Consider the following 25,143-nt stretch of genomic DNA (forward strand, 5'->3'; position numbering starts at 1 on the left):
GGAGAGCACTTAGGCATTTAGGGTTTTCCCTTCTTCTTCTTCCTCAAGAATACAGCTCAAGGAGCGCAATTGTAGAGCTTGCCTATCTCGGCTAATACAACAAAGCAGGAGTAGGAGTCTTACCTCGACAAGAGGGCTCCAAACCTGGGTAAATCTATGTGTGCTTGTGTGTTTTGTGCGTGTTTCCCTTCACGTCCTCCCTCATCCAGATTCTCCTGCGTCCATCGGCCCCAAGTTAAGCCATCATATGGCATCTGGCGTGACACCACCACGACAGCTTGGGTAGGCTCTGGAAACCCATGCAATGATACGGACATGGACCTTTTCTACACGGCGACGTCTATCACACTTGGCGATAGCCGAATGGCAAGCTTTTGGCACTCGCCTTGGCTTGAAGGTCGGAAGCCTAAGGATATTGCTCCGACTATTTGCTGTCTCTAAGAAGAGTGGCATGTGCGTCAGGGATGCCATGTGAGACCATGATTGGGTCTCTTGTATCAATCTTCAGCATGGTTTTTCCACCCAACACTTGCAAGATTTTTGAAGCTCTGGACCAGTAACCCAAACAAGTTGTCCAAATAAGAACATCCACGCCCATACCGATAAACTATTCATCCCAAAAGGATTATATCCATATTTAAGTTGTGCAGAATTTAACAATAGGTAATCTCTTAACCATCCCATCAAATAAGTGGATGATTTATTAAATTGTGAAATAATGCCCTGCCATAACGTGACATGTTTCCAATACCAATAAAAAGTAACCCATCTAGTAGTATTTAACATCCAAAAAACTGCCAAATAAAACGCGTCCCAAGCAGAAATATCACAAGTACCGCCGCGTCTGGACCGTCACAAGGAGACCCTGCTCTCCAACGTTCATCTCCCCGACGGAATCGATGACGATATTTCTTGGAACCTTTCTAGTTCTGGTGTCTACTCAACCATGTCAGCCTACAAAGCGCAATTTGTCGGGATTATTTTCACCTCCATGAAGCCGGCGGTGTGGGGAAACTAGGCGCCCCTCAAATGCAAGTTTTTTGCTTGGCTCGTTCTCGACAACAGTGTTTGGACTGCAGACAGATTGGAAAAGTGGGGATGGCCGAACTGCTGCCTCTGTCAGCTCTGCAAGAGGGAACCGGAGACCGCAACGCATATCCTTTTTTTCTTGCAGATTATCTATTCGCATTTGGATCATGGTTAGGGATTGGATGGGGCTAGCATAGCTCAACCCAAGTTCGTGACAAGACACCCACTCGGTGCAGGAGTGGTGGGATTCCAACATCTTGAGAGTTGATATGAGAAGGAAGACAATTGCATCTATCGTCATGTTGGTCATATGGGAGCTTTGGAACGAAAGAAATGCAAGGGTTTTTCGTAAGATCACGAAGATGCCGCCTATTATCTTCTATAAGATCAAGAATGAAGCGCGTAATTGGGCACCGGCAGGCGATAAGCATTTGTGTAGTATTACGCCGAAAGAATGGGCTTTTGCTGTCCTTTTCTTTTCTTTTTCTTTCGGCCTTGTTTGAACTTCTTATTTAATGAGATAGGCGTTGCCTCCCTTTCGAAAAAAATATATCTCAGATATCTATGTGATCCCCAGCGTTTGAAGGCTGACAAATGGCTGCCGCGTTCACTCTGTCCACCCCTGCGGCGCTCCTCCCCCGTCACTCCGCCGCTGGCCCCTCCCTCTCCTTTCGCCTCGAAAGCAGGCGCCTGTCGCGGCGCGGGCAGTGCGCCGCCACACGGCGGGATGACGGCTGCCCGCGTCGGTTGCCGGCAGCGGCCGTTGAGGCGACGTGCGGTCGGACAAGGAGAGCCACGGCCGTGGCGGCGGCCCAAGGCCAGGCGGAGGCCGAGAATGGGACCGAGGGATCGCTGCGGATGGTCCTACTCAGCACCGCGGTGGCCGTGTGCGGGTCCTTCGAGTTCGGCACCTGTGTAAGCCTGCCGCTCATTCCGTGTCGAAAGTGTTCATGCTGTCTCTGCCTGCCCCTGCTGGCCTGTGTCTTTCCTTTGCTTAAAATTTGGCTATGTTGGTGTATGATATGCAGGTTGGGTATTCTGCGCCGGCTCAAGCTGGAATTGTGAGCGACATTGGACTGTCCAATTCTCAGGTTGGTTGACACAAAATCACCCCACTTTTGTAGAGCTTGGACATGATCCTTTTTTGGTACTGTAGATTGATGTAATTGTTGCGGCTACTTGTCATTTGGTGAAACAATGAATTGGAACTCAAGCTATACTTTGTAATGTTGAACAAAGGTATTCTTAGAACATAATGGCCATTATGTTTATTGTAGAGACGACTAATTCTGTTTGTTGGTTAACCTTGTAGTATGGTGTGTTTGCATCTATCTTGGCAATTGGTGCAATGATTGGCGCTCTGATTAGTGGGCGTCTTGCAGACACTCTTGGACGCAAAATGGTGATGCACTTTAATTGTTGATTAGGATGACGCATAGTGGTTATTCTTCCATTTGCATTTACCACAGACCATGCGGTTGGCAGCAGTTGTAGGCGTTTTCGGCTGGCTTACTATATACTTAGCTGAGGTATCTTTCAACATACTAATTCCTTTTTCCAGCTGTCATTTATGGTTTTAAGAGTTTGAAATCTTGCCCTCATTGACACAAAGGGTGCAATGATGCTCTACTTTGGAAGAGTCTTGCTGGGCATCTGTACCGGACTTCTGTCCTATGTGGTGAGCATACGTTAATTTTAAATTTGCACACGAATTTCATTATGTATTTTAATTTTACCTTTCTAAACACATTTACTTACTATCTAAGAAACACACTGTTTGCCCCTTGATGTAGATAGTATTCTCGTGCACTAACATTACCCACACAGGTGCCTGTGTTCATAGCTGAAATAGCACCAAAGGATCTTCGAGGAGGCCTTACAACGTCAAACCAGGTTGGAGACATCTCAAAAGACTCTTGATGTATGCTTAATTTAGTAAATGCTGAAAATTTAACATAGTCCGTCTAGAAGTGCAGTTGTTCATTTGTTCAGGGTGTTCAGCTGCTTACATTAGTGGAGCACTGCTTTCATGGCGCTCTTTGACTCTAGTAGGTAATACTATCCATTATCTTTATAGGGATGATTGCATAGTCATTATCCAGGAGAAATCGTTATAGCATTTTAATGCAGGACTAGTCCCTTGCGCTTTCCTCTTTTGGGGGCTTCTCTTCATTCCTGAGTCTCCAAGGTGGCTGGTAAGATTATTATTATTTTGAAGTTAAAATGTAAGAGTTGCGTGATTGCAGTCCGACAGTATTGGTAAGATTATTATTAGTCTGCTCTGTACCATGGCCGCTTAATGGAGAACATTAAACGTAGTTTTCTCCAAGCGTAGGGAGTTTTTGTTTAATTTATGATTTGTTGGACGAGAAAAACTATCATTCATGTTCTCCATTTTTTCGTAATGAGCAGGCAACCATAGTGTATGCTTGTTTTCATTCTGTTTGTTTTTTCATGGGTTAAATAAAATTATTAATACTGCAATCCAACCATTTAACCTTGCAATCAAAAGATTTTGCTAAAATTCATGAATTTGTTGTTGAACACCAAACACCAACACATGATGACAATATGAAACATAACCACTTAGGTCAATAATAAACCTTGAGTCAAGTTTTGGATTCGCATAGTGCCCTTCCATACTAAAGTTCAGTTTTCCATAAATGGCAGGCCAATACAGGGAGAGAGAAAGAATTTCGTACTTCACTGCAAAATCTTAGGGGTGAAAATGCTGACATATCTGACGAGGCTACTGAGATTAGAGTTAGTTTCTGGCCCAAATCACTTCCTTTCATAAAATTGCATAGTTCCTTTCATCAAATTCCATAATCTGGGAGAAGATTTTAAAAAACAACCATCTCATGCAGGAGTACATTGAAACAGTTCACCACTTACCTAAGGCCAGGATTCAAGATTTGCTCCAGAGCAAAAATATGTTCGCAATGATTGTAAGAAATTCTTTCACATACTTCATTCCAAAAGACCTTATCTTCCTTTTAAAGTAGAAGTTGAGAATATATGATGTAAAACGTTGTTGTCAGAAATAGAAGTTCAGGTCAGAGCTAATCATACAGGCTTCATACACAGGTGGGTGCTGGTTTGATGATCTTTCAGCAACTGGGTGGAATAAATGCGATAGGCTTCTATACAAGCTACATTTTTTCCTCTGCAGGTACCAAATGCCTAAGTGATTGTGTCATTTTACTGATGAGGAACTTTTTGTAATTATTCTTCCCAAAAACTTCAGGATTTTCTGGGAAACTTGGCACCATCTTGATTGGCGTTATTCAGGTTCAGGATATGCCGTTTGTTCTCCACCAAGGACTGTAACTGGCAACCACTATTTGTCTAAAACTGTAAATGTTTCAGATTCCAATCACATTATTTGGGGCCCTTCTCATGGATAGGAGTGGAAGAAGAGCCCTTTTACTGGTATAGACGATCCAAAACTGAGCGTATACAAAGGAAAAACATAACATCATTTATGAGATTCTTCTATTATGTAGGTCTCTTCATCTGGAACATTTTTGGGCTGCTTTCTGACTGGGCTATCATTCTACTTTAAGGTATCTGTTTTTTTTTCTCTCATCCTATCGATCTACGTTGGGACAATACAAATTTTTAACTGACAATCATGTTTTAGTGCTAAAATAAGCCATCATCAAACTTCACAAAGAAACGTGTCACAATTGTTATCAAGATGGTTTTTGAAGTTTCATAAGAATTCTAACCATTCTTCTGCTCATGTATAGCTTGTTTTTTCTTCATCAGCTCTATATGATTGTTTTCTCCCTTAGTCAGGACAAACCACAGAAGTGGGCGGTGAACTGTTCAATTTTAGTTATCTAATAATACTAGTGCCTGTATGCAGAACATAAGGTAACTGTGGTTACCAAAATCATCCAACTTGAAGTGTTGAACTACGCAGCCTTTTAAGCACCTTAGGGCATGTACAATGGTAGGGAAGGCATCCTTCCCTTATGCTTTCCGTGTCAACTAGAGGCAATTAAATATGTAATGCAATTTTAGATGAGGTTTCTTTCCCTTATATTCAATGTTGTTGCCTCTAGTATCCTTGATTTTAGTGGCATGAGCCTTCTCTTAGCATTTACTTGACTAAGAAAAGGGCAGCTTCTCTCTCTTCCATGTCAAACAAAAATCCTACACGGACTGACTAAGAAAAGACCAACATCATGCTACTGTGCATTCCCTTATATTTGATGATAGGACAAAAAAATACCAGACCAACACTACCATACACACACCACTGTAATTCCCATGTATGAGACTCTTTGTTAACCTGCTGAAAGGGTAAGATATCAACAAAATCAGGCTGATGAAACATACAAAAAGAAAAGGTTGAATAAGCGTGATGCAAGGGTGAGATGTCTACATAATTAAGCTGGTCAAATTGACAGTGTTTGAGAATTTATTTTTTGACAAAAGTAAAATACTCCCTCCGATCCTAAATTGTTGTCAAAATATTACATGTATCTAGACGCTTTTTAGGAATAGATACATCCATATTTGGGCAAATTTGAGTCAAGAATTTAGTATCAGAGGGAGTAGTTAAGTAAACTTGAACTGACTTCACAGTTTTGTGAATAATCAGGGTTTATCACTGTACTTGTATCAGGAGGCAGGCGGCAGCAGAATATTTACTTTTCCTTCTCTTTTGATTTTGACCTTCTCAACTCTCATTATCTTACAGGCACAAGGATTGCACACACAGTTGGTCCCTGCGTTGGCTCTTTATGGCATATTGGTACACAAGTTACAATAGTTGAAACTTCTACTCTACTATGTAATTTTATGGTGAAATGTCTACATATTTCGTTGCAAAATTCGTATACATTAATATTTGAGGACTGTTTAGTCAGTTTTAAGTTATGGTCTTCAAATACTGCTAATAGCTAAGATGGGTATTTTCCGAACAGCATCTTCAGATTTCGAAAATGCTACATATTCTAATCTTGCTTCCTAAATAGGCATACTACATGGCATACTCAATTGGAATGGGACCTATTCCTTGGGTTATCATGTCTGAGGTACTAAAAATAAAATAACCTAAAGTAAATTTTGGATGATGCTCATATTCTTGGAATCTTTAGTTAACTCTGCAATTGATGCTTTCTCCTGATTTATTGACACAGATATTTTCAATCGACATGAAAGCAATAGCTGGAAGCTTGGTAACCCTGGTTAGCTGGTTAGGTTCCTTTGCAATTTCATATTCATTCAGCTTCCTAATGAATTGGAATTCTGCAGGTAAACTTCTTTAACACTAGCGCAAGTAGGACAGTACGAGAAGAAAGTTGAAGTGTAGAACATCCGCCATTAGTCCATTAGCTGCACATGGGATAGCTTAATAATACAGTAGTATCTAAAAAACAAAGAAAGTTTCAAAGGAACAATTTTTAGATAATGGTTTCAAAAAGAACGTGGGTAGCTGAATAATAATAGTTAAATTACAAAAGATTATTGGCAATAAAAGTTTTTGGGTTTTCGCAAGGTTGGTTCTAATTTGCAATATCTCCTAGGCTGATTAAATTTACTGGTAGATGTCATTTTCCTTTTTCTGTGTGTAGGCACCTTCTTTTTGTTCTCTGCAGCGAGCCTGGTCACTATGTTGTTCGTGGCAAGGCTAGTGCCAGAAACTAAAGGGACAACACTCGAAGAGATCCAAGAGTCATTAATGGGCGTGGGTTTGACAGATTAAGAGGGAGACAATGTAGGGAATGTACAACAATTTTTTCTGTATGTAAGGAAAAAACTAGTACTCTAACAAATTCGTCTGCTTGTCAATCAATTCCAGCCATTTGATATGTGCATTGTTACTTCTCTAGCGAGATAATTGTTGCTTATTGTTGCATTTTACCATGTATTGTCATTGAAAAGCTTTGGTTTAACGCAGCAGATAGGTGTTCAGTTACTGTTCATTTCCATATATGCCACCAAAAACTGCCAAGAAAAGAAATCACTATTCCAGAGATCCCACTCATAATTTATAGATCGCTCATGTTTGTTTGGTGCTTTATGCTGTTCCCGACTTCTAGTCAAAGCTGTGGCGATACAATGCTTTCCTTGGGCTAACGAGGACCTCATGTCTTGGCTTGCATCCACGGCCTCCTCGCTCCGGGGCAAGGTCACGGCCACCCGGTTGCTGCCTTCACTCACGATGAGGAGGCTGTGGAAGCTTCGAGGGTACCACTCTGGTCGCTGCTCGTCTGACAGAGGATATCCTAGCTGAGGTCGGCTTGTAGTGCCAAGCCGGCAGACGTGCCTTCAGTCACCTCCCTCTTCCTGCTCGATCGTGCTTCAGTGCCGTACAGTCACTGACACGTGGGGCCGGTCCACGCGTCAGTGAGTGCGACGTACTGTCACCCAAGCAACGTCCCTCCCTGCTCGTCCCTGGACGCCGCCGGCATAGCTCTCTCCGTCGTATAGCTTTTTTTTTTAAGGCCTCCGTCGTATAGCCTTTACCTTTGCCATTGCTTTCGGTACGAATCCAATTATATCGATTTGCGTAATAATAGCCTCATACTAGTACCGTTCTAGTTTTTGATTAAAATTTAGCAGAAAATTATGTGTTATATTACTCTTTCCGTCACATATTAAGTGACGAAATTCATGTATGGGACTGAGGGAGTATTTGGAAGAAGGGTGTACTGTACTGAGATACTGTGATTTTGGAGTATTTATAAAAGAATCCCAGACCTCTTGTTTAAACCGCGAGAGCAAAACTCTTGCCTCATTCATTTCCCAGTGCTCGTTCTTCCATTTATCCAACTGTTCTGGTGCTCGATCATCTTCAGCTATGGATAGTGGAAATATGTTGGTTGTCCTATGAGCTAACCATTGGGGCAATACAAAAGTACTATTGGGGATATTTTAAGAGGGCTAGTGTTACTACATAGAAAGAAATCTCACATAGAAATGATGAGCGCTCACCAGATAGGTAATTATGTGTGCACTATGTGTCGAACTATCTCTTCTAAAGAATAAAATACGAAGGGACAACAGATTTGATCGTTCAATACCAACGTAGAATGAGACCAGGATGTTATCATCAGAACTTGATGGTGCTATGCCAAACAACTCTGAATAAACAAGCAAAACCATCAAATCTGAACCGAACAGGCATCTAAAATAGAAGTCATATCAGGTATTCTTTGACCAAGGGTTTGACTGAGATTTACTTCATTAACGTACAATTTATGTGATATAAAAATGATATAATTGTGTTTGTATTCAAAAGTACATGCTTATGATTATGATATAAATCACACAAGTCACATATTAATGGAGAAAATCTTAGTACAAGTCCTGAAACATGCCTTCTATTTTGAGACGAGGCAGTAACTGCATAGGTCAGAACTGCCGTAGCACCAGGCCCTTCTATGAGCATCGAACATCACATATTCCAAATTTCAACGTCCCGCAATGAATTAGATAACGTATGTGGATCTTTACATCAGAACGTTGATACCTTCTAAATTTTACGTGAAACAATAAACCAGTGCATCAGCGAAGATGTCCAGAAAAGGCTTAATTTAAGAATGATGCTAGCCCCTGGGCCTGCCGAAAAAAGGAATGAACTATCGTTATGCCCCATTGTGTACCGACTACCGTGGCATAGTAGGGAGATATCTATTATCTATATCCGATAAGTATCACATAAGTAGTACTAGTAATTAAAAAAGGTGGTATATCAGGGTAATCTAGAGGAAAACCATAGATTGCCCAGGACTGCTGAGTAACTTTTGGAAAATAGGAATCAGAACTAAAGAGGTAAACTTTTCAGTATCCTCAACTGTAGGGGGATACATGGCAATCCAATAATAAACAATATAATAGCACTAGACGAATAGTGTGTGGAGATACACAAACAAAAGAAAATAGTACTGCTGGTTGAAGTAACTGACATAACTCTTGTGTTTTGAAGAGAATTTACACCATTCCTTCTATTGTAAAACATAACTCCTCACCTCCTTCTAATGCAAACAATAAATCTATTGCAAAAGACTGAGATGGTAATAATATTTTTCCGCTAAAGTTGGGGAATAAAATTACTAGGAGGTGCCACTAATATGTAATAGTGGTTTTTTAGTCTAATTTATCTACGCGAGTAGTTCTATTTTTCTTGCCCGTAGCAACGCACGGATATTTAGCTAGTTACCCAAATTTCTCCCTCAGCTCGACCATTTAGGTGAACTGGTCAGCACATGCAATTCAGCCAGACAAAATTGCTGAAAAAACACAATTCTTTCATGTTGCCCTTATCAGGCCTGATGTAGGTCTGAAAACCTAGTAAGGCTGGTGAGACCAAGTCTCAGGTCACAGTAACCAGGACAAGTCAGCTTTGAGCTACATTACTGAACCCAACTTCTTAACAGGGTATATTGCTAAGAGCAGCTCGGATTAATACTTCGTGTAAACTTCAGCAACACATTTTCATGTTATGTTACAAAATAATCTAAGAAGAAACTGACAATCTGACATTAAGTGTTCTGCCGAAAATTTCTGATTACCAATGGTCCACTATTCCATGTCAAATTCTTAGAAAGGCTCACCTAGAAGGACATGTTTACACCTTACTAGTTTAGATGTTTGGTAAGGATTTTACAGGAGAAAATTAACTGTATTTCATCAGCAGTTTGACAATGCTTGGGACCTCTAAAGAATAGTGGCTCACTTGGTTGGGGGACTGCATGTACGACACTGCCACCAGTGTTCAAGTTCTCATGGATGTGAAGACGTGAATTAGGGTTCTTATTCTTTAAAAGAAAAATCACTGTAGGCGCCTGCCTTACCACTTCCCTTTCAAAAAATAGTGATATATGTGACATACTCAAGCAAAAATGACTTGCCAAATCATTGGAAAATACTATAAAGAAATTACTGCAAGTGCAACCCTACCAGAGCTAGGTATCCAACAACTTAATTTGGCTCATGCTTGCTTCCTGCTTTTTACTTTCCTCCTTTATGACATGCTTGAAATTAACAAGCTCGGCAGAATCCTCACCGTACACCATCTTGATGTTATCTACACAAGCACTGCAAACAACAGGCAGATAATCAAATCACCATCTCGCAGTACTAGCCTGTACTGTAGAAGATACGAGAACATTAACAGAAGAGCAAACCTGCAGGCTTCTCTGTCAAATCTGTTGCGTGGCACACCAAAGAACTCGTCGAATACCTTCGGTTCCACCCTGCAGAAGAATGGCCGGTCTACAACAGAAGAAAACCAGCCATAACAGCGTCATTTTATACCTGCATTGCGCTGAAGAGTAAAACGGGATTTCTGAGTTGGTTCTGTACAAAGTATAAACTACCTTGGTAGATGTTGCAGGTTCGGTTAGACTTGTCGTAGTTGGTGCACCATCCATCAGGGCCAATCATGCCCTTGTACAGCTGTGATCGTGATCAGCAATTCAGCATGTTATATCAACCGAAATTCAACATTTTGAAAAGAAACTGATTCCTTCTGTTTTCTGACAGAGCAAAAATGATGTTCTGCAGCTACTCTACCTGGAGCTGGTCGGGGTGGTCGGCGAAGATCTCGTCGGGGGTGGGGAATTCGGGGCCCTTGTCGAGCTTGCAGCACGCGCCACACCCCGTCGCGCAACGCCACCGCACCACCCGCTTCGGCTTCTCCGGTTGCTGCTTCCTCATCTCAATCTCCTGGCTTGGTGGCCGTAGTGCCTCTTCCAGTGGGCGAACCTTCCTGTCCTTGGCCGGCCTCGCGTTGGTCTTCTTCTTGCTCGGGGGCTCAGCGTGCCCGGGCAAGGGCTGGGGTTGGGGCTTGGCCTCGCCTCGCCGCTGGCCCTTCTTCCTCCTCCCACCCGATGGTGCCCCTGATGAGGAGGAGAGGCCGGCGATGGCGATAGGTAGAAGACCGGGTTTCCTCCTGGCGCCAGCGGCAACTGCTGACGCCGCCGTGGCCGCCCTAGCGGCCCGCAGCAGCAGCATCTTCTGCTTCAGCAAAACCTTGCTTATCCCCTCTCGCTTGGCCTGCCTTGCCTGCCTGCCAAGACGAAGTGACAACCACTGGGCTCAGGGCCAGCCCAAGCATTATACGCTTAGGGCAACCGGTCGGCCCAGGAGGGCCCATTTAGGCAAGGCTACATTCTTTTGTTCGAGACACACTAGCTAAATTTCTCTTAAAAAAGAGTCCACTTTAAATACTAAATACACTTCCCTAAAAACAATAGCTAAACACACTTATACACTCATTCCTAGGGATGAAACGGATTAGAGTAGACTATCCAACAGTGTTCTATAAACGAAACAAATTAGACTACCCAAAGCCGCTAGTTCTAAAACAAAATAGTCAAAGCATATATAGCAGCCATGGTCACCATCTTCAGTTGCTGGCTTGCTGCAGGGAAAATCTAATGGCTTCTAGAGACAACGTGCCGGGAATCCACCACCGCCACTAACCGACATCGTTATAGGAGTTAATACACTCTGCAACAGGAAAAGGCCTCTCCCTTTCCACAGTTGCAGAATGGGTAGAACCAACAAAAATACTTGCATAACACCACGTAAAATCAAAAACGATACTGCATATTCTAAAATAAAATTGAAAACACAAATTCACAGTGAAATCCACGTACATTTCTTGGTTTGGTTTTGATTGGTCCACAGATCATTCCGTTTTTTTGTCAATCCATAATCAACAGTTCAGCAGTGCCTCTCTGTCAAACACCAGATTCTACAAGAAAGGCAGCGAAAACACTACACTTCATTTTTACTCGATTGTTTGTGCCTCTACCTCCTTCACTGCCAGGGGTTCATACCAGGCAGGCTCAAATCCAGCTGATTTCCTCGCCTCAGTGTTGAAGGGGGGCTTCAGGGGTCCTCGGAAATGCTCCCTTACGATGCTGTGGAATGTCCTAATGACTGCTGCTTCATCGTGATCCTGTTTGTTGCCCAGTTTACATTTTGCCGGTCCATCCTCCACTTGTGGCAGCTTGTCTGCCAATCCATCACGAGTATCATCTTCTGGTAGCTTAGAGCATTGGGGTTTGAACTGAGGAACTGAATCTGCAATTGGATCATCGATGCAGCGCCGGAGGCACAAGTATCTAAACCATCTAACACCAGCCGCACAGTGTGTTATCTCTTCAGGATAAATAATATCTTCAAGTAGTTTGGCCGTTTGTTCATCCCCACCAGCACGGAATCTTGATATGGTAGTCGGGAGGACATCCAATCCCCTTGCCTGTGTTCCAAATGGGCAAGTATCAGTAATGAATATGTACATATGGTTCTGGTTAACTTGAGTTTAGCACATGAAGAACATGAATGATATTGATATATCATGCAGAACAGACATGCTTATTATTCACATCACTCGCAAAATTACAAGCTTGTACAGCTGACATTACAGATAGCAACAGTTTGGAAAATAAAATTATGTGCAACAATACAACAGGGTTTTTAGCTATGAGACATTTGATATTAAGTTTACTGAATAAACTGCATTGCAAGGATTACTAGTTTCTCTGGAGCAAATGTACTTTGTGAACCAATCAGAAGTTCAAAACTGACATAAAGAAAGGAGATCTAAAGTACAACATCTAGTCCTTATTTTGTAGCACCGTATATCATATATGTTCTTGTGTCAATCCACACATTTCTTTTACAAAAATCACGACTTTTCAGTTACGCTGCCTTGGCTTGGGAGCATGGTAGTACCCCATGGCCCCAAGACACGATAGCACTAGATATGTTCTCGCTGGGGAGGCCATGGGTAGCTCACTTTCTTGCATCAGAACACATACAGAGGTTTCATAATCACCGATTGCACCAAGTTCTCACAACAAAAACATAAGTGAGAAACACCTTTGTTCCAAATTATAAGATGTTCTAGTTTTGTTGTAATACTTTATAAAGTTTGACTAATTTATAGAAAAATCTACCAACATTCATGACTCTAAATTAGTTTTGTTAGATCCGTCATGATATTCATGATATAGATCTTCAGAGTATACTTATTTGATATTGTAGATATTAGTACAACATTGGTCAAAATTTAAAAGGTTTGACTTAGGACAAAGTCAGAACATCTTATAATTTTTAAACAGAGGGAGTAGTTCTGCCAGTTCGATCCAAGCTTTCAGGTTTCCTGTACAATATTAGCCTTCCAAACCGAAAATTTCCATGATCACATATCCAGAACTACCATGAATGAAGAAAATGAAACGATGATTGATTGATGGCCAGTATTTCGAGAAAGAAATGACGTTTCAAGTTTGAAGGCTTGGGCTGTTTAAGCTTACAAAGGAAACCCTATCTAGGTGACTGCACTAGCACCACAGAGTTAGTTTTGGCATCAATATGCTAACTAGGAGTAAATAAAGGTAGGAGGGCAGACTAGAGGCAGCGCTCCTTACCTCGTGGACGCAGTGCTCGACGGCGAGGCGAGCGAGGAGGCAGCCCGACGTGCTCATCGCCGAGTCCCAGAGACCATCATGTCCAGGAAGCGCGCCGTAGTGCGACCCCAGCTCCCGCAGCCGCGCGGAGAGCACCGCGAAGTGCCGCCCCTCGTCCTGCGCGACACGGGCGAAGTCATCAAAGAACTCGCGGGGCATGCGCAGCTGCGCGCCGAAGCGGGCGATGATGTCCCAGGAGAGGTCGACGGCCCAGCTCTCGATGTGCGCCAGCGAGTGCAGCAGCGCCAGCCGGCTCTGGAGGCTGCCGCCCTTCCCCAGCTTCGGCATCCGGGAAGGCGGGAGCAGCCGCACCGCATCGCTCCGCGCCGGGCGTTGCGGCGGGTCGCGCGGGGGCTGCGCCGGGTCGTACGGGAGCGGGATGTCCCCGCGCAGCCACTGGGCGGCGGCGAGGTCGCCGATGCGGGCCTTCTCGTCGGGGTCGGCCGTGTCGAGGATCTCCAGCGCCCAGTCAACCAGCGTCTTCGGCGGCTGCCTGCCTTCCGCTTGGTCGACGCCGACCGCTCCTTCGGCACCGTCCATCTGAGCGATTCTGCAACCCGCAGCACGCGGAGTTGGTCCCGGAGTTCTGGCCGCGGACGGGCGGCGGCGGCTGGTTGGGTGGGAGAAGAGTTGCCGGGCCGTTTGTATAATTGTTGCTCCTCGAATTTCAGGCCCATTTGTATAGTTCCAAACTTATGCTCCCTCCCTCTGCATCTTTAACTATTGTATGGGACGGAGGGAGTATACAAATCGTAGCAGAAAATTGGAATTACGCGAGTTGATAGTTTAGTCGGGCCCACATGTCAGATTTGGACGAATCCGACCCGACCAGATGTTGTCTCCGTCAATGGCTCCGGGAGCTCGGGGCCAGGCGGCGGCGGCGCGCGGGCAAGCGTGTGCAGGCGGGCCTGCTGAGCGGGGGCGGCAGCTTGCGGGCAGGTGGGGGCGCTCGTGCAGGTGGGCCTGCAGAACGGCCACGGGGGCGCTCGCGTCCGTGCCAAAAGCGCTGGACACGGCCGCTCTTGTAGAGCACCAGGAAAGGGAAGAAGAAGTCCACTTCGTCCCCATCGTCGGCGGAGGATGGCAGGATCTGAGTCTGACGAGCGCGCGGGGCGAGCAGCGCTCCAGACATGTTAAGCAGGAGCAGCAGCGCAGACGCGATGCTCCCAGCCATGGCCAAAGTGCCAAACCGCCAAAGCTCCGCTCAGCTCAGTACTAGACTAGTGGAGTAACTTTTATTGCCAAATGAAGGCCCGAGCTAACCATTTATAAATGCCTTATTGCTTCTGGAAAACTAAGCTCCGGCTGGCGGTCGAGGCCTCGAGAAAACGAACAGGTCGACACACGAGTTTGCGTATTTTTCGCGATGTCAACGGCGAATCACGCTCGTGCCACATGCGACGTGCAGGCGGCGGCTGGGGCGCGCGGGCAGGCGGGCCTGCCGAACGGCGGCGCGGCTCGAGGGCAGGGGGCGCGCAGGCAGGCGGGGGCGCTCGCGGGCGGGCGGGCGGCGGCGCGGCTCGCGGGCAAGTCTGGGGCGCGCAGACGAGGCGCGATTCGATTTCGGCGGCGCACGATGGCTTGTGCAGCAGGTCGTAACAGCGCCGCGAAGCGCTATTCGGACGGAGGGGCCGCAGGAGGTGTCCTGATGGGCGAGGGGAGCTTCGCCGGATAGAAAGAAGAAGATGGACGGACATGACGGGTCGGACGTATCGTTTTACACGTGGGCACAGCTCTAAGAAAAACTGTAAAATAAAATGGTCTTAACTCGTTAGTTTGGACTCATTGGTACATGCCGTAGAACCGTGATTTTCCGGATAAATTAAAAAAAAATTGTTGATGCGTGGTTTTGTGGAAAAAAAATATTCACAAAGATGGAGCAGCACAGAGCCATTCTGACAGAGGGGCTTGGCACGCTGTCGGGTCACCGCATGGGAACTTCCTTTCCCATGCGGCAAACCTTAAACTAACTGTGTCGTGTGCTATGAGGTGAGATAAATTTAGCTGTTGGGTCCAGGGATTCATGTCATTTTCGTGTGAGATTACTACTTCTAAGTCCCAATAATAAAATGCCAAAAATACGTTCGCTACCAGACTCTGTCAGTTAGAAAACAGAGGCGAAGGATGACGTCGACGAGTGGCAAGGACAAACTGGAACAGATGTACTCGTATCACTATAGTACTAGCACAGTAGTATACAAATTCCGGAGAAAAAAGCTATACACGTATGGCTGTATCGTCATATACCATGCTGAACTCCCTAATCTCCCATATTTTTATCTCTTCTTACACGCCATCACATTGATGGGCAACTCCCTGTCTCTCTCAAAAAGAACATATCGTGCTGGGCAATAAACAGAACAAAGAAGGAAATGCTCAACTCCCTTAATTATGCAATCCCATTTCGTGAATGGATCCCTCCATACCGGAGCGTCATTGCAATCTTCCGTTTCACTCGGTCCACGATCCTCCAGCAGCAGCAGCAGCAGCGTCCCCTCCGGAGATGAGCTGGAGCGCAGACTCCACGATGGCGGAGAAGTTCTCGCGGTGCTTGCCGATGGCCACGCTGCCGGAGAAGACGTGGTAGCACTCGAGCTCGGACGTGGTGTCGGCGACGGACTCGAGCAGCCGCTCCATCCCGAGCTCCCGGAGCAGCCCCGCGTAGAGTGCGGAAGACGAGCTCGTCACGAGCCACACGGCCTGCTGCACCAGGAACCGCCGCATCCGGGGCACCCTGATCTCCGGGTACCGATACTGCCGCAGGATGCTGACCAGCCGCTCCACGTAGGCCCGCTCGTCCAGGCCGGCGGCACGCAGCTCGTCCGCGAACCGCTCGCCGTCGATGAACCTGCATATCTGCGTCGTCAGGCCGACGCACACCTCGAGGGTCTTGTCGCTTCCGGTCATGGTGCCTCTCAGTACCTGAATGTCAAAAGATAAGAGATTCTGTCTGTCACTCGCATGTCATGTGTCTGAGATTGTGTCAGCGGTCAGCCATGGCACCGAAGATTAGGTAGAAATATAAAAGGACCAAGTATAAAAGGTGGTTTATAAGTACATACCGCCGGCATAGCCTTGGTGACCGCGCTGAGGCGCGTCCGATGCTCATCCCCCGAGTAGGCGCACAGACTCCGCAGCACCCTCGCGGCGTTGAGAGATCGAACATCCTTGTCATCCAACGCCGACACGAGCTGATCGAGCACGTCGTCCCTCTTGAGGATGGCCGAGCAGCCGGCCTCGCTCTCCAAGGCCAGCATCGCCAGCGTCTCGGCGGCCTCGCGCCCAAGCTCGCACTCGTCGGCGTTGACGTTGACGGCGAATATCGACAGCAGCAGCTTGACGACGCCTCCGGTGCTCACGATCATCTCCTTGGCCCTGTCGTCCATGGCCAGCCCCGTGAGGATGTCCATGGCCAGCTTCTGCAGGTCCATGTGCTGCTGCCCGTGCTGCAGGATCCCGCGGAGGTTGCTCACCGTGAACACGTTCTCCGCGACGTCCCGCCGGAGCGCCTTCCCCGTGGCCCCCGTCGTGTACACCAGCATCTTCACCACCTGGAGCGCGCGCTTCACGGCGCGCACCTGGGAGTCCGGCGCCAGCGGGTTGCGGAGCAGGGGCTGCGAGGCGTGCGTGAAGCCGATGATCCTGGCGAGCAGGCCGCGCGCGTTGCCGATCTTGCCGCAGTTGTCGTGGTCCCTCGACAGCTTTTTGAGTATCCTTAGGCCCAGCAGGTTGAACTGCAGGTAGTCGTAGCTCCGTCCGTGCGCTCCCGCGGCGAGCGCCTGCGGGTCCCCGGCGGACGCGGGCGCGCCCCGGCCTGTGTAGAGCAGGGACATGACGGACTCGATGGCGCCCGGGATGCCCGACACGCGCAGCGCGTTCTGGCGCTTGCCCGCGAGCTTGGACACGACCTCGGCCGCGCACCAGCGCACCTCCTCCTCCTCGGGGCGCTTCCAGTTGAGCATCTCGACGACCCGCTCGATGGAGCGCGGGTTGGTGCCGACCTTGCGCAGCGTGTCCCCCGCGGAGCCGCTTTTGCTGTTGGCGAACCGCTGGAGGATGCGCACCCCGATGAGCTGCTCGTCCAGGAAGTCGGACAGGATGAGCTCCTCGGCGAAGGTGACGAGGTCCATCTTGATGCCGTCAAAGATGCTCCCGGAGATGCACCGCGAGTAGGCGTCGTAGAAGAAGCGCTTGAGCGACACGAGCCCGTAGGCGCCGAGGTCGCAGTCGGCGCTCACCTGGTCGAGCAGCTTGCAGACGGAGACCTTCCAGATCCAGTAGAGCTTCTCGAGCAGGAACAGCGACGCCTCCACCAGCGCCACGGTGTAGAAGAGCAGGAGCGCCGGCCGCATGTTGTCTTTCTTGTTCTCGGCGCCGGCGCCGAAGTAGTCGTGCTTCCAGAGGCGCATCACGGAGAGCGCGACGCAGGCGGACGCCGAGAGCACCTGGAGCCAGTTTAGCACCCTGCCGATCCTCTTGGACAGGAACACCCAGCCGGTGTAAGGGAGCAGGGACACGTCGGGCGCGTGCCAGGTCCGCTGCTTCATGAGGAGCACCACCTGGCGCTGGAACTGCGCCGCCCTGGCGCGCGTGTCGTCTGGGGCGGCGAGGGCGTGCACGAAGCGGCGGATGACGCGGGAGCTGGAGCGCAGCGCGCCACCGGCGGTGGAGGTGAGGGTGGCGTGGTGCTGCCACTCCAGCTCGTGGCTGCGGCTGAAGACGCGCGCGCCCTCGCCCACCAGGATCACGGTCACGCACCAGAAGTCGGTGTTTGTGAGGTCGCTGGCGAAGCCGCCCAGCAGCACCACGGTGGCCCACGCGAAGGCCAGCGTCCCGAGCCCGCTCGCCGCCTTCTCCAGGACGGCCAGCCGGAGCGCGAACAGGGTCAGCCGCTTCTCCGGGGGCTCGCGCCCGCCTCTCCTGCCCGAGCTGCATCCTTGCCCGCTGCCGCCGCTGACCGGCGTGTCCTCGCGCCACGTCGGCTCGAAGAAGGACGTCGACCCGCCGCCGCCACTGCCGAGGCCGCCGCCGCCACCGCCGTGGTGCTGGATGATGTCCAGCTCGATGCTGGGCGGCGCGTCGCGGCTCCCGTTCATCCCGCCGTCGTCGTTGGGCTGGTCGGCACCGTCGCCCTTCTTGTACTTCATGCCGCAGCCTACGGAAGGCAAAATCACGGGAAGCCAAGAAACGAAGCCGGGCGTATGTTGTTGGATTTGTAGCAGATTCGAGAACGATTCCACGGTCAACCTTACCTAGAGAGGAGAGGAAGACGGGGCAAGGGACGCGATCGAAGTGGCTCATGATTAATTGGTGTCTGTCCGGCCGACGTGGTGGCGATGACGGCGACATGATCGGCATATTAGTCCGCGATTTTTCCACAAATATGGGCGTGTGTGATTGGTGCAAGAAAGAAACAACGGATTGCGCAAACTTGTATGCGTCCATAGGAACAAAGGCGAATGCCGTCGTCTAGTTACGATAGATCCAGTGAGAAAGCGTATGCTGGAGCAGGGGGAAGCGTGGAAGATGCATGGCTGCCGGTGGTCGACGGGTCGTGACCTGCAGGCCCCGCCAGCCTACTGACGTTGGCGTGCAAGCAAACAAGAGATTGCTACTCCCTCCCTGCAATAATTCTTGTCTCAAATTTATCTGTCTATTCTTAAAAAACGTTTAGATACAAGTAATTTTAATAAGAGTTATGAAAATGAGGAATAATTGCTGTCGCATTGATCTGTTTGGCTGTTCCAGTAGGAAGGGAGGGAGCAGAAGAAACCTATTTCTCCGTGGGTGTGATACGTGGCAACACCTCAGGTTGTGGTCGGTTATTCCGCTTTATCCATAACAACACTGCACAGTCACGGTGCGCCTCCTTTCTTGCCCTAGTAGTAAAAGAGTTGTTGAATTTTAAAACGCATACTAACTTGTACTAAATCCCCTACACTAATTCTGAGCACTCCTGCTGTGAAGGGATCGACGTGCTCTTGGTGCTATACGTAATAATGTGATCGATTATTGCCAACTATGAGCTGGTCCGGAGGCGAGGGACCATGGCTCCTGATCAGTCAGTGAGCGAACGTTGGTCGAGATAGATAGCCAGATGCACGATTGCCAGATTTTGGTCGCATTACCAAAATTGCAGAGTGGCGTGGTCACGCTGCGGTCGGCTTGCCGGTGCTAGCTTGTGGTCGCGACCAACATCTCTGCCAACTACTCATCGTTCTAGGATCAAGATTTTCTACCACTTCTACACCCGCATGAACAGGTTGATGGAATGGTCATCGGCGTTATGAAGTACTGTATCAGAACGGATGGAAAATTCACTTGTTCTTTACAATCTTTTTTAAGATAACTGAACCGAAGAATCATCAAATAAGAATAGATGCTGAGTAACCCAGTCAAATAATCTTCAAATTTCACAACGTTCTGATCATCTCTCTCTAAGTCTTAAACAAAATTGCAACTTGATGGAGAACAGAACACAACTTTGGAAAGAAAATTCCATAAAACTGGAACTCCATGGATCAGATTGTGTTCTGTGTGTGATTCAGGGAGCCAGGGAAGATGAAGGAATGCTTTGAGATTGATGAAGACAAGTGGCACTTGCTGAATAGGGTCTAACTTGATGAGATAAAAGCAAAAAGACCACATCTTAATAGGATTTAGATCGCATCCCGTTGATCCTCCAATGTACATCGCGGTCTAACTAGAATAGAAAAAGGACCTCATCTTAATAGGATTCAGATCGCACCCCGTTGATCCTCCAATGTACATCGCAGGAGGCTCCTGTTCACCATAGCCCACAGGCCCTGCCAGGCTGCCATGCTCAGCTAATGAGAAAAGTATGGGCACATGATGAGCAAACATCAATGCAGAAATTGTTAAAACACCATCTTCAGATACATAAGCCGGTAAAGCAGTTGATGTGAAATGCAGAATGCTTTCAGTTCTAACTTACGACCGGAGCATGAATCGGGTTGAATTTCCACGCAATTCAAGTTGCAAGCTTACAGCCCAATTTGACAGGAGAACCATGCACCTACAGAGACACGCAAGGTTCGTCCATATTTTGTACTGCTCTCCGCAATCTCCAACCAGGGAAGTTCATACAGACAGCTTTGAGAAAAAGGACTACGGGATCCATTATTGTGTATTGCTTTCCACCGTTGCAGACCTGGCAAGTTCGATCAGCCAGGTAACTTGGGGAAGAAGGATTCAGGAGGCAGGAGTGAACTTCATCGAAACGCTGTTCACGCAGTGGCGCTCGTCGGTAGGCGTCTTGAAGCCTTCTCCTTTGAACACATGGCCCAGATGCCCGCCGCAAGCTGTGCATGTGATCTCTACCCTCCTACCATCAGGGTCAGGCTGAACACAGGCAAATATAAATATTCAGTATGAGTGCAAAAGATGTGAAGAATTACGTGAGTGAAAGGCTGTTATGGCATACCGTCCGCTGTATAGCTCCTGGAAGCCCTTCGAAGAAGGCTGGCCAGCCACAGCCGGAGTCAAACTTGGTGGTGGATTTGTACAGGGGCGTTCCACAGCCAGCACAGTTGTACACCCCACTACCGTAGAACTTGTTGTACTCGCCTGTTCCAGGCAACCTGGATATATAGCAATGTGAAGTTAATTAGTTTAAAGGCCTATGCTAGAGCATGCTCGCACCGTTTTCAGGAATCACTTCACACGTCAGGTGACACAGGATTTCATGATGAAACTTCAGAGCCAAGCTAATAGTGACCTGCTATTGAAGTTAACAATATAACCTCCGCAATGAGCCAATGATGAACACCTTGTTTTGACTATTCGAAAACCACAATTGAATCTCAACAGTTTGATCAGGCAATAAAAATTCTTTACAACGACAAAAATTTAGGATCTGAGGGAGTGCATGGGCTAATAGATCGGGTAGTGTTGAGAAAGCAATGTGGCGAGTGAACCGGGCATTTCTGCCAAGCGTACACTCCCTTGCGGGCACCAGGTGTCAGAATTACTGTCAAACACGCTAAATAGAGAGAATTGGGCTCTCTGGACAGACCGACCCCAAAAACTGCGGTTCCGTGAGAAAATTTACTCAAAGTAAAAGGAGACGAAAGGAAAGAAACGAGTACGACGCACTAACAGGGAAGCCGCTGTCCCTTGTCGGCTTGACAAAGAACTACAGGGCAAAAAACTACTAGCAGTTAGCACCATATTAAACACCCCACGGAACAGAAATAGGAAGCCAACACAGTGCTGTTACACCAGAAAAGCATCAAAGAAGCAAACAAAATCCCATAAACCATATGCCATGACACGGTATGCACCATGGATCAGCCAACAAAAAAGCCCACAAAACCATATGATTTCAACCGTAAAAAATATTCAAACTAACATTGCCATATTGATGTGAACCGAACTAGCATGGTCGAACGGAATAGGCTTTAGGAGAACGAAGAGATTACAGATTGGATAATGAACTTTAGATCAGAGAAAATTAGTTTTATCTTTCTTGGTCGATAATGGATGGATTTATGCATATGCTATCCCTTTAATAGGGATGACTTGACTTCTCATAAGAAACGATATTGATCTCTAACAAAACTTCTCTTGTACAAGGAAATTCTCTCTAATATATGGAATATAACTATAAGAAACTAAATCCAATGAACACAGAAAATAGTTGTTCTCTTTCCATTACACAAATTAATGCTGAGCCAGACCAACATGAAATTCTGCAACATCCAGTAGCACTGCGGTTCTGGGTGGTACATACAGGTACAAGTGTAAGCCAAACTGACTAGAGATACGCAGTTAGATTTAAAATTTTAGCGCTAATTTTTTTGTACGGAACCGCATCACGAGGGCAGGGTGCTCCTGCTGATTCATAAAGAAGACTGACCCAGTTTATATGGAAACTAGGCTGAAAAACAAACATTAGTGCTCTGATCAAAGGACAACCGTGCAACGCAATAGGAAAACCTCCTGGCTAAACTAGGCCAAGAGCACACCCACCAAAAGAACCACGCTAACATCAACCCTCGCCCCTTGCCTGTTGGAGACACCAGCCCACATAACCAGCCTCCAACAACAAACACAGCCGCTGCGCAGGGTAGGGTTTAGAACTAACTCTTCAGCAACGCCTCAAAGAAGGGAAACAACACCAGTGGCACCGATTCTCACCGGGACAAAGATTTCGCCCAGAGCATAGCAATGCCATCACCTCACCGAATCCTGGGGAAGGGGTCTGAACACACCAGTAACTACTGAGACCGACTCAAATCTGGCCCTCAATGATCCACTGGAGGAGATGAAAGAAACTCTTTGGCAACACCACCAAGGAGGAAAGGACACCGACGAGCGTCGGCATCTACCCCCCGTTGACTCAAGGCTTTCACACAGAGTGTTTCATCCCTCCACTCCAACCTTGAGAGGAATCCCGGCACCAACAAGTGGTAAGACAAAGCCAGACCGAATCTGAGAGACACGCCACCCCTCCTCACCCCACCACGACCTTGCCACCACAACGCAAATGCCCTGGAAATTAGCCTGCCAGGAAGCGCCGGCAGCCTAGATGCAGTGCCCCTGTTGGTGCAAGGACCAGCCTTGGGTGCTCGGACCTAGGCACGTAATGACGCATGCCACCCACCATCCTGGCCACCACCGAGCCCACCAGGTGCCAAATCTGGCCTGCTCACGCGTGCCCAGGCCACGACCGCGTCCACAACCAGCCGTTATGATGCGCAAAAAACGCCTTAGGCATGCCATTTTATCAATCTTTCCATGCTCTAGAGTCTAGCGTAATAACTAATGGATCTGCTATTCCCAGATTGTTTGAGAAATTATTATTTCTAAGTGGACCAAGTTGCACATCTTCAAAAGAAAGCAGCACAAAAAGTTGTGTGCAACTTTGCACGTTACACAAAATTTATAAATATGCAACTACTCAATTTCAGTTAGATAAAGAATCAACACTGGTGAGAAATGTAAGCTCCCTATTTCCGGGTACATAACAAATTCTCTTCTGTTCTTTAAGTGATCGTGTGTTCTATTTCAGATTTCCCTTTCCAATTAATATTAAAATTCACAAGTATTGAACGGCTGGACACTAGACTGAAATGGAAGGAGAAAATCTAGAATTTCTTATAGCATTCGTAAAACATGCGTCTAGCATGCCATATATCTTTTAAGAAATTGACCAACACATTAAGAAGAAAAGAAGACAAAATATAATGTGGACAGTAGTAAAATAGCATTAGATTACTGAGTTTGTATCTTTTTGGGTTTGATATGTCAGATTGAATTTTGACATGAAATTTTGTAAGGTGTATAACAACAACAACAAAGCCTTTAGTCCCAAACAAGTTGGGATAGGCTAGAGGTGAAACCCATAAAAACTCGCAACCAACTCATGGTTCTGGCACATGGATAGCAAGCTTTCATGCAGCCCTGTCCATAGCTAGTTCTAAATTTTGTAAGGTGTAAGAAAGAAAAATGATTATTTCCTGAATTTTTAAACAGTAGACTAGTAGGAGTCTACAGTGGAGTGCAGCAAAGCCTAGTACATCCAAAATCTGGCCTCTATACATCATTTTTTTGTCTCTACAAAATTAATATTCCTTATTATCAAAAGTCAACTTAGAGAGGTTTGCTTACAATAGTAAAACTCAACTTGTTGGAATAGTGGTTTTCAATTAGGATTGGTTCAAATGGAGAAAAATTACTGTACATGTCAATAAACAAATTTGCAAACTTAGATGCATGCCATGAAAGGATTAACACGTTTCTAGAATTCAAGTCATTATCATTCACCGTGTTGGAATAGTACTAAATGGGGATCCAGTTACTCAATTAGGATTGGTTCAAATGATGAAAAATCTCTTGGCAAAATTTAGGAATTTAGATGCATGTCATGAATAGGATTAACAAGTTGGCACTATGCATACTTCGTTTGTCTGTAAAGTTCAACATCCCTAATTATCAGAAATTCAGAAGTCAACTTAGACTGGCTGGCTTTCAACAAAAAAAACACCTTGTTCGAATTGTGCTGAATAATCAGAAATTGGGAATCCGATCACTCAGTTAGGATTGGCATGTTTACTGGCACACAAAGTCAACGTCCAGGCAGAACCACTCGCCTGTAACTTTCAGGGCCGGTTCAAAACTTGCATGATCCTCTCCGACTAATCGATGGCCATGGCCGCAAAGCACGCAACATTTAATTCGTCGATCGCGAGCCTCAGGCTCCGCACGCCCCCGAGGAATCGCACGAGGCATCACGTACAGCAGCACAGGCACGGATTAATTCGCAAACGTGACTCCTTAGCCTAACATGGTGTTTCCTCGCTGTTGTTTATCACGAACACACGTGGCGGCTACGCAGGCAAGGGAAACAAAGATTTTCGAACAACTCGTAATAGGACGGAAGGAGAGATGATGGTATACTGACTCGGTGTCCTTGAGGCGGAGGATGCGGAACTGCTCCGGGGAGAGGACGGCCCGCCACTCCTCCTCGGTCTTTGGCTTGTTGTCCCCAGACGCCATCACCGCGCGGCGGCCAACCCAGGAGCAGGCGGAGCACTGAGGAGGCAGGCGGGAAGGGGAAGATCGGGAGCAGGAGGGGAATCGAGGATAGGAGAGGGTCGCTGTTTTGTACTCCACTGTACTAGTTGAACGGTGGGGGAGACCGGCCACG

At 47.1% G+C, this 25,143-nt stretch overlaps 5 protein-coding genes across 10 annotated transcripts; 1 reads left to right on the top strand and 4 right to left on the bottom strand.

Annotated features, from left to right (window-relative positions):
• Positions 1 to 1,588: 1,588 nt before the first annotated feature.
• Positions 1,589 to 6,919, top strand: LOC100845658 (sugar transporter ERD6-like 16). Of its 3 annotated transcripts, none has more exons than XR_729927.3 (18): positions 1,589 to 1,944; positions 2,058 to 2,120; positions 2,342 to 2,431; positions 2,499 to 2,558; positions 2,642 to 2,707; positions 2,857 to 2,922; positions 3,006 to 3,081; positions 3,160 to 3,224; positions 3,700 to 3,792; positions 3,897 to 3,977; positions 4,117 to 4,201; positions 4,277 to 4,320; positions 4,399 to 4,461; positions 4,536 to 4,595; positions 5,741 to 5,833; positions 6,018 to 6,077; positions 6,183 to 6,297; positions 6,618 to 6,919. XR_729927.3 is itself a non-coding variant. In XM_010230291.3 (18 exons), the coding sequence occupies exons 1-18, from the start codon at positions 1,624 to 1,626 to the stop codon at positions 6,746 to 6,748; spliced, it is 1,593 nt and encodes a 530-aa protein (XP_010228593.1). In that variant the 5' UTR covers positions 1,589 to 1,623; the 3' UTR covers positions 6,749 to 6,919. The 3 variants fall into 3 exon arrangements, 1 of the variants encoding a protein (XP_010228593.1); XM_010230291.3 differs by having other exon boundaries at positions 5,741 to 5,794; XR_002961752.1 differs by lacking the exon at positions 6,618 to 6,919 and having other exon boundaries at positions 5,741 to 5,844; positions 6,183 to 6,246.
• A 1,330-nt stretch (positions 6,920 to 8,249) lies between these two features.
• LOC100831070 lies at positions 8,250 to 11,068 on the bottom strand. 2 transcript variants are annotated; one of them, XM_010230293.3, is made up of 5 exons: positions 10,564 to 11,067; positions 10,368 to 10,446; positions 10,176 to 10,263; positions 9,949 to 10,086; positions 8,250 to 8,607 (listed from the first exon to the last, which is right to left on the bottom strand). In XM_010230293.3, exons 1-4 carry the CDS (start codon positions 11,002 to 11,004, stop codon positions 9,954 to 9,956), a joined length of 741 nt encoding a protein of 246 aa, XP_010228595.1. In that variant the 5' UTR covers positions 11,005 to 11,067; the 3' UTR covers positions 8,250 to 8,607; positions 9,949 to 9,953. The 2 variants fall into 2 exon arrangements, with proteins under 2 accessions (XP_010228595.1, XP_003557900.1); XM_003557852.4 differs by lacking the exon at positions 8,250 to 8,607 and having other exon boundaries at positions 9,777 to 10,086; positions 10,564 to 11,068.
• Positions 11,069 to 11,582: 514 nt separating this feature from the next.
• Positions 11,583 to 14,177, bottom strand: LOC100825339 (uncharacterized protein HI_0077). Its single transcript, XM_003557833.4, has 2 exons — positions 13,434 to 14,177; positions 11,583 to 12,259 (listed from the first exon to the last, which is right to left on the bottom strand). Exons 1-2 carry the CDS (start codon positions 14,010 to 14,012, stop codon positions 11,786 to 11,788), a joined length of 1,053 nt encoding a protein of 350 aa, XP_003557881.1. The 5' UTR covers positions 14,013 to 14,177; the 3' UTR covers positions 11,583 to 11,785.
• Positions 14,178 to 15,615: 1,438 nt separating this feature from the next.
• On the bottom strand, positions 15,616 to 19,092 carry LOC100845964. Of its 2 annotated transcripts, XM_014896919.2 has the most exons (3): positions 18,725 to 19,092; positions 16,535 to 18,627; positions 15,616 to 16,394 (listed from the first exon to the last, which is right to left on the bottom strand). In XM_014896919.2, exons 1-3 carry the CDS (start codon positions 18,915 to 18,917, stop codon positions 15,924 to 15,926), a joined length of 2,757 nt encoding a protein of 918 aa, XP_014752405.1. In that variant the 5' UTR covers positions 18,918 to 19,092; the 3' UTR covers positions 15,616 to 15,923. The 2 variants fall into 2 exon arrangements, with proteins under 2 accessions (XP_014752405.1, XP_003561613.1); XM_003561565.4 differs by having other exon boundaries at positions 16,535 to 19,091.
• Positions 19,093 to 20,325: 1,233 nt separating this feature from the next.
• Positions 20,326 to 25,130, bottom strand: LOC100831982 (peptide methionine sulfoxide reductase B5). 2 transcript variants are annotated; one of them, XM_003557855.4, is made up of 3 exons: positions 24,898 to 25,130; positions 20,917 to 21,073; positions 20,326 to 20,834 (listed from the first exon to the last, which is right to left on the bottom strand). In XM_003557855.4, exons 1-3 carry the CDS (start codon positions 24,990 to 24,992, stop codon positions 20,685 to 20,687), a joined length of 402 nt encoding a protein of 133 aa, XP_003557903.1. In that variant the 5' UTR covers positions 24,993 to 25,130; the 3' UTR covers positions 20,326 to 20,684. The 2 variants fall into 2 exon arrangements, with proteins under 2 accessions (XP_003557903.1, XP_024312427.1); XM_024456659.1 differs by lacking the exon at positions 24,898 to 25,130 and adding an exon at positions 22,632 to 22,928.
• Positions 25,131 to 25,143: the final 13 nt, after the last annotated feature.

This window comes from Brachypodium distachyon, chromosome 1, assembly GCF_000005505.3.
Source record: "Brachypodium distachyon strain Bd21 chromosome 1, Brachypodium_distachyon_v3.0, whole genome shotgun sequence".
NCBI lineage: Eukaryota > Viridiplantae > Streptophyta > Magnoliopsida > Poales > Poaceae > Brachypodium > Brachypodium distachyon.

Excerpts from the sequence above, each read along its gene's own strand:
- LOC100825339 (XM_003557833.4), bottom strand. The coding sequence starts at position 14,012 with ATGGACGGTGCCGAAGGAGCGGTCGGCGTCGACCAAGCGGAAGGCAGG. Across the intron at positions 12,260-13,433 it reads TCGAGCACTGCGTCCACGAG|GCAAGGGGATTGGATGTCCT; the intron begins GTAAGGAGCGCT and ends TTTGGAACACAG.
- LOC100845658 (XM_010230291.3), top strand. The coding sequence starts at position 1,624 with ATGGCTGCCGCGTTCACTCTGTCCACCCCTGCGGCGCTCCTCCCCCGT. Across the intron at positions 3,225-3,699 it reads CTGAGTCTCCAAGGTGGCTG|GCCAATACAGGGAGAGAGAA; the intron begins GTAAGATTATTA and ends CATAAATGGCAG. Across the intron at positions 4,321-4,398 it reads TCTTGATTGGCGTTATTCAG|ATTCCAATCACATTATTTGG; the intron begins GTTCAGGATATG and ends TAAATGTTTCAG.
- LOC100845964 (XM_014896919.2), bottom strand. The coding sequence starts at position 18,917 with ATGGACGCATACAAGTTTGCGCAATCCGTTGTTTCTTTCTTGCACCAA. Across the intron at positions 18,628-18,724 it reads CGTCTTCCTCTCCTCTCTAG|GCTGCGGCATGAAGTACAAG; the intron begins GTAAGGTTGACC and ends TGCCTTCCGTAG. Across the intron at positions 16,395-16,534 it reads TCACCAAGGCTATGCCGGCG|GTACTGAGAGGCACCATGAC; the intron begins GTATGTACTTAT and ends TTTGACATTCAG.
- LOC100831070 (XM_010230293.3), bottom strand. The coding sequence starts at position 11,004 with ATGCTGCTGCTGCGGGCCGCTAGGGCGGCCACGGCGGCGTCAGCAGTT. Across the intron at positions 10,447-10,563 it reads ACCACCCCGACCAGCTCCAG|CTGTACAAGGGCATGATTGG; the intron begins GTAGAGTAGCTG and ends TCACGATCACAG. Across the intron at positions 10,264-10,367 it reads AACCTGCAACATCTACCAAG|ACCGGCCATTCTTCTGCAGG; the intron begins GTAGTTTATACT and ends CTTCTGTTGTAG.
- LOC100831982 (XM_003557855.4), bottom strand. The coding sequence starts at position 24,992 with ATGGCGTCTGGGGACAACAAGCCAAAGACCGAGGAGGAGTGGCGGGCC. Across the intron at positions 21,074-24,897 it reads CTCCGCCTCAAGGACACCGA|GTTGCCTGGAACAGGCGAGT; the intron begins GTCAGTATACCA and ends CTATATATCCAG. Across the intron at positions 20,835-20,916 it reads CAGGAGCTATACAGCGGACG|CCTGACCCTGATGGTAGGAG; the intron begins GTATGCCATAAC and ends GCCTGTGTTCAG.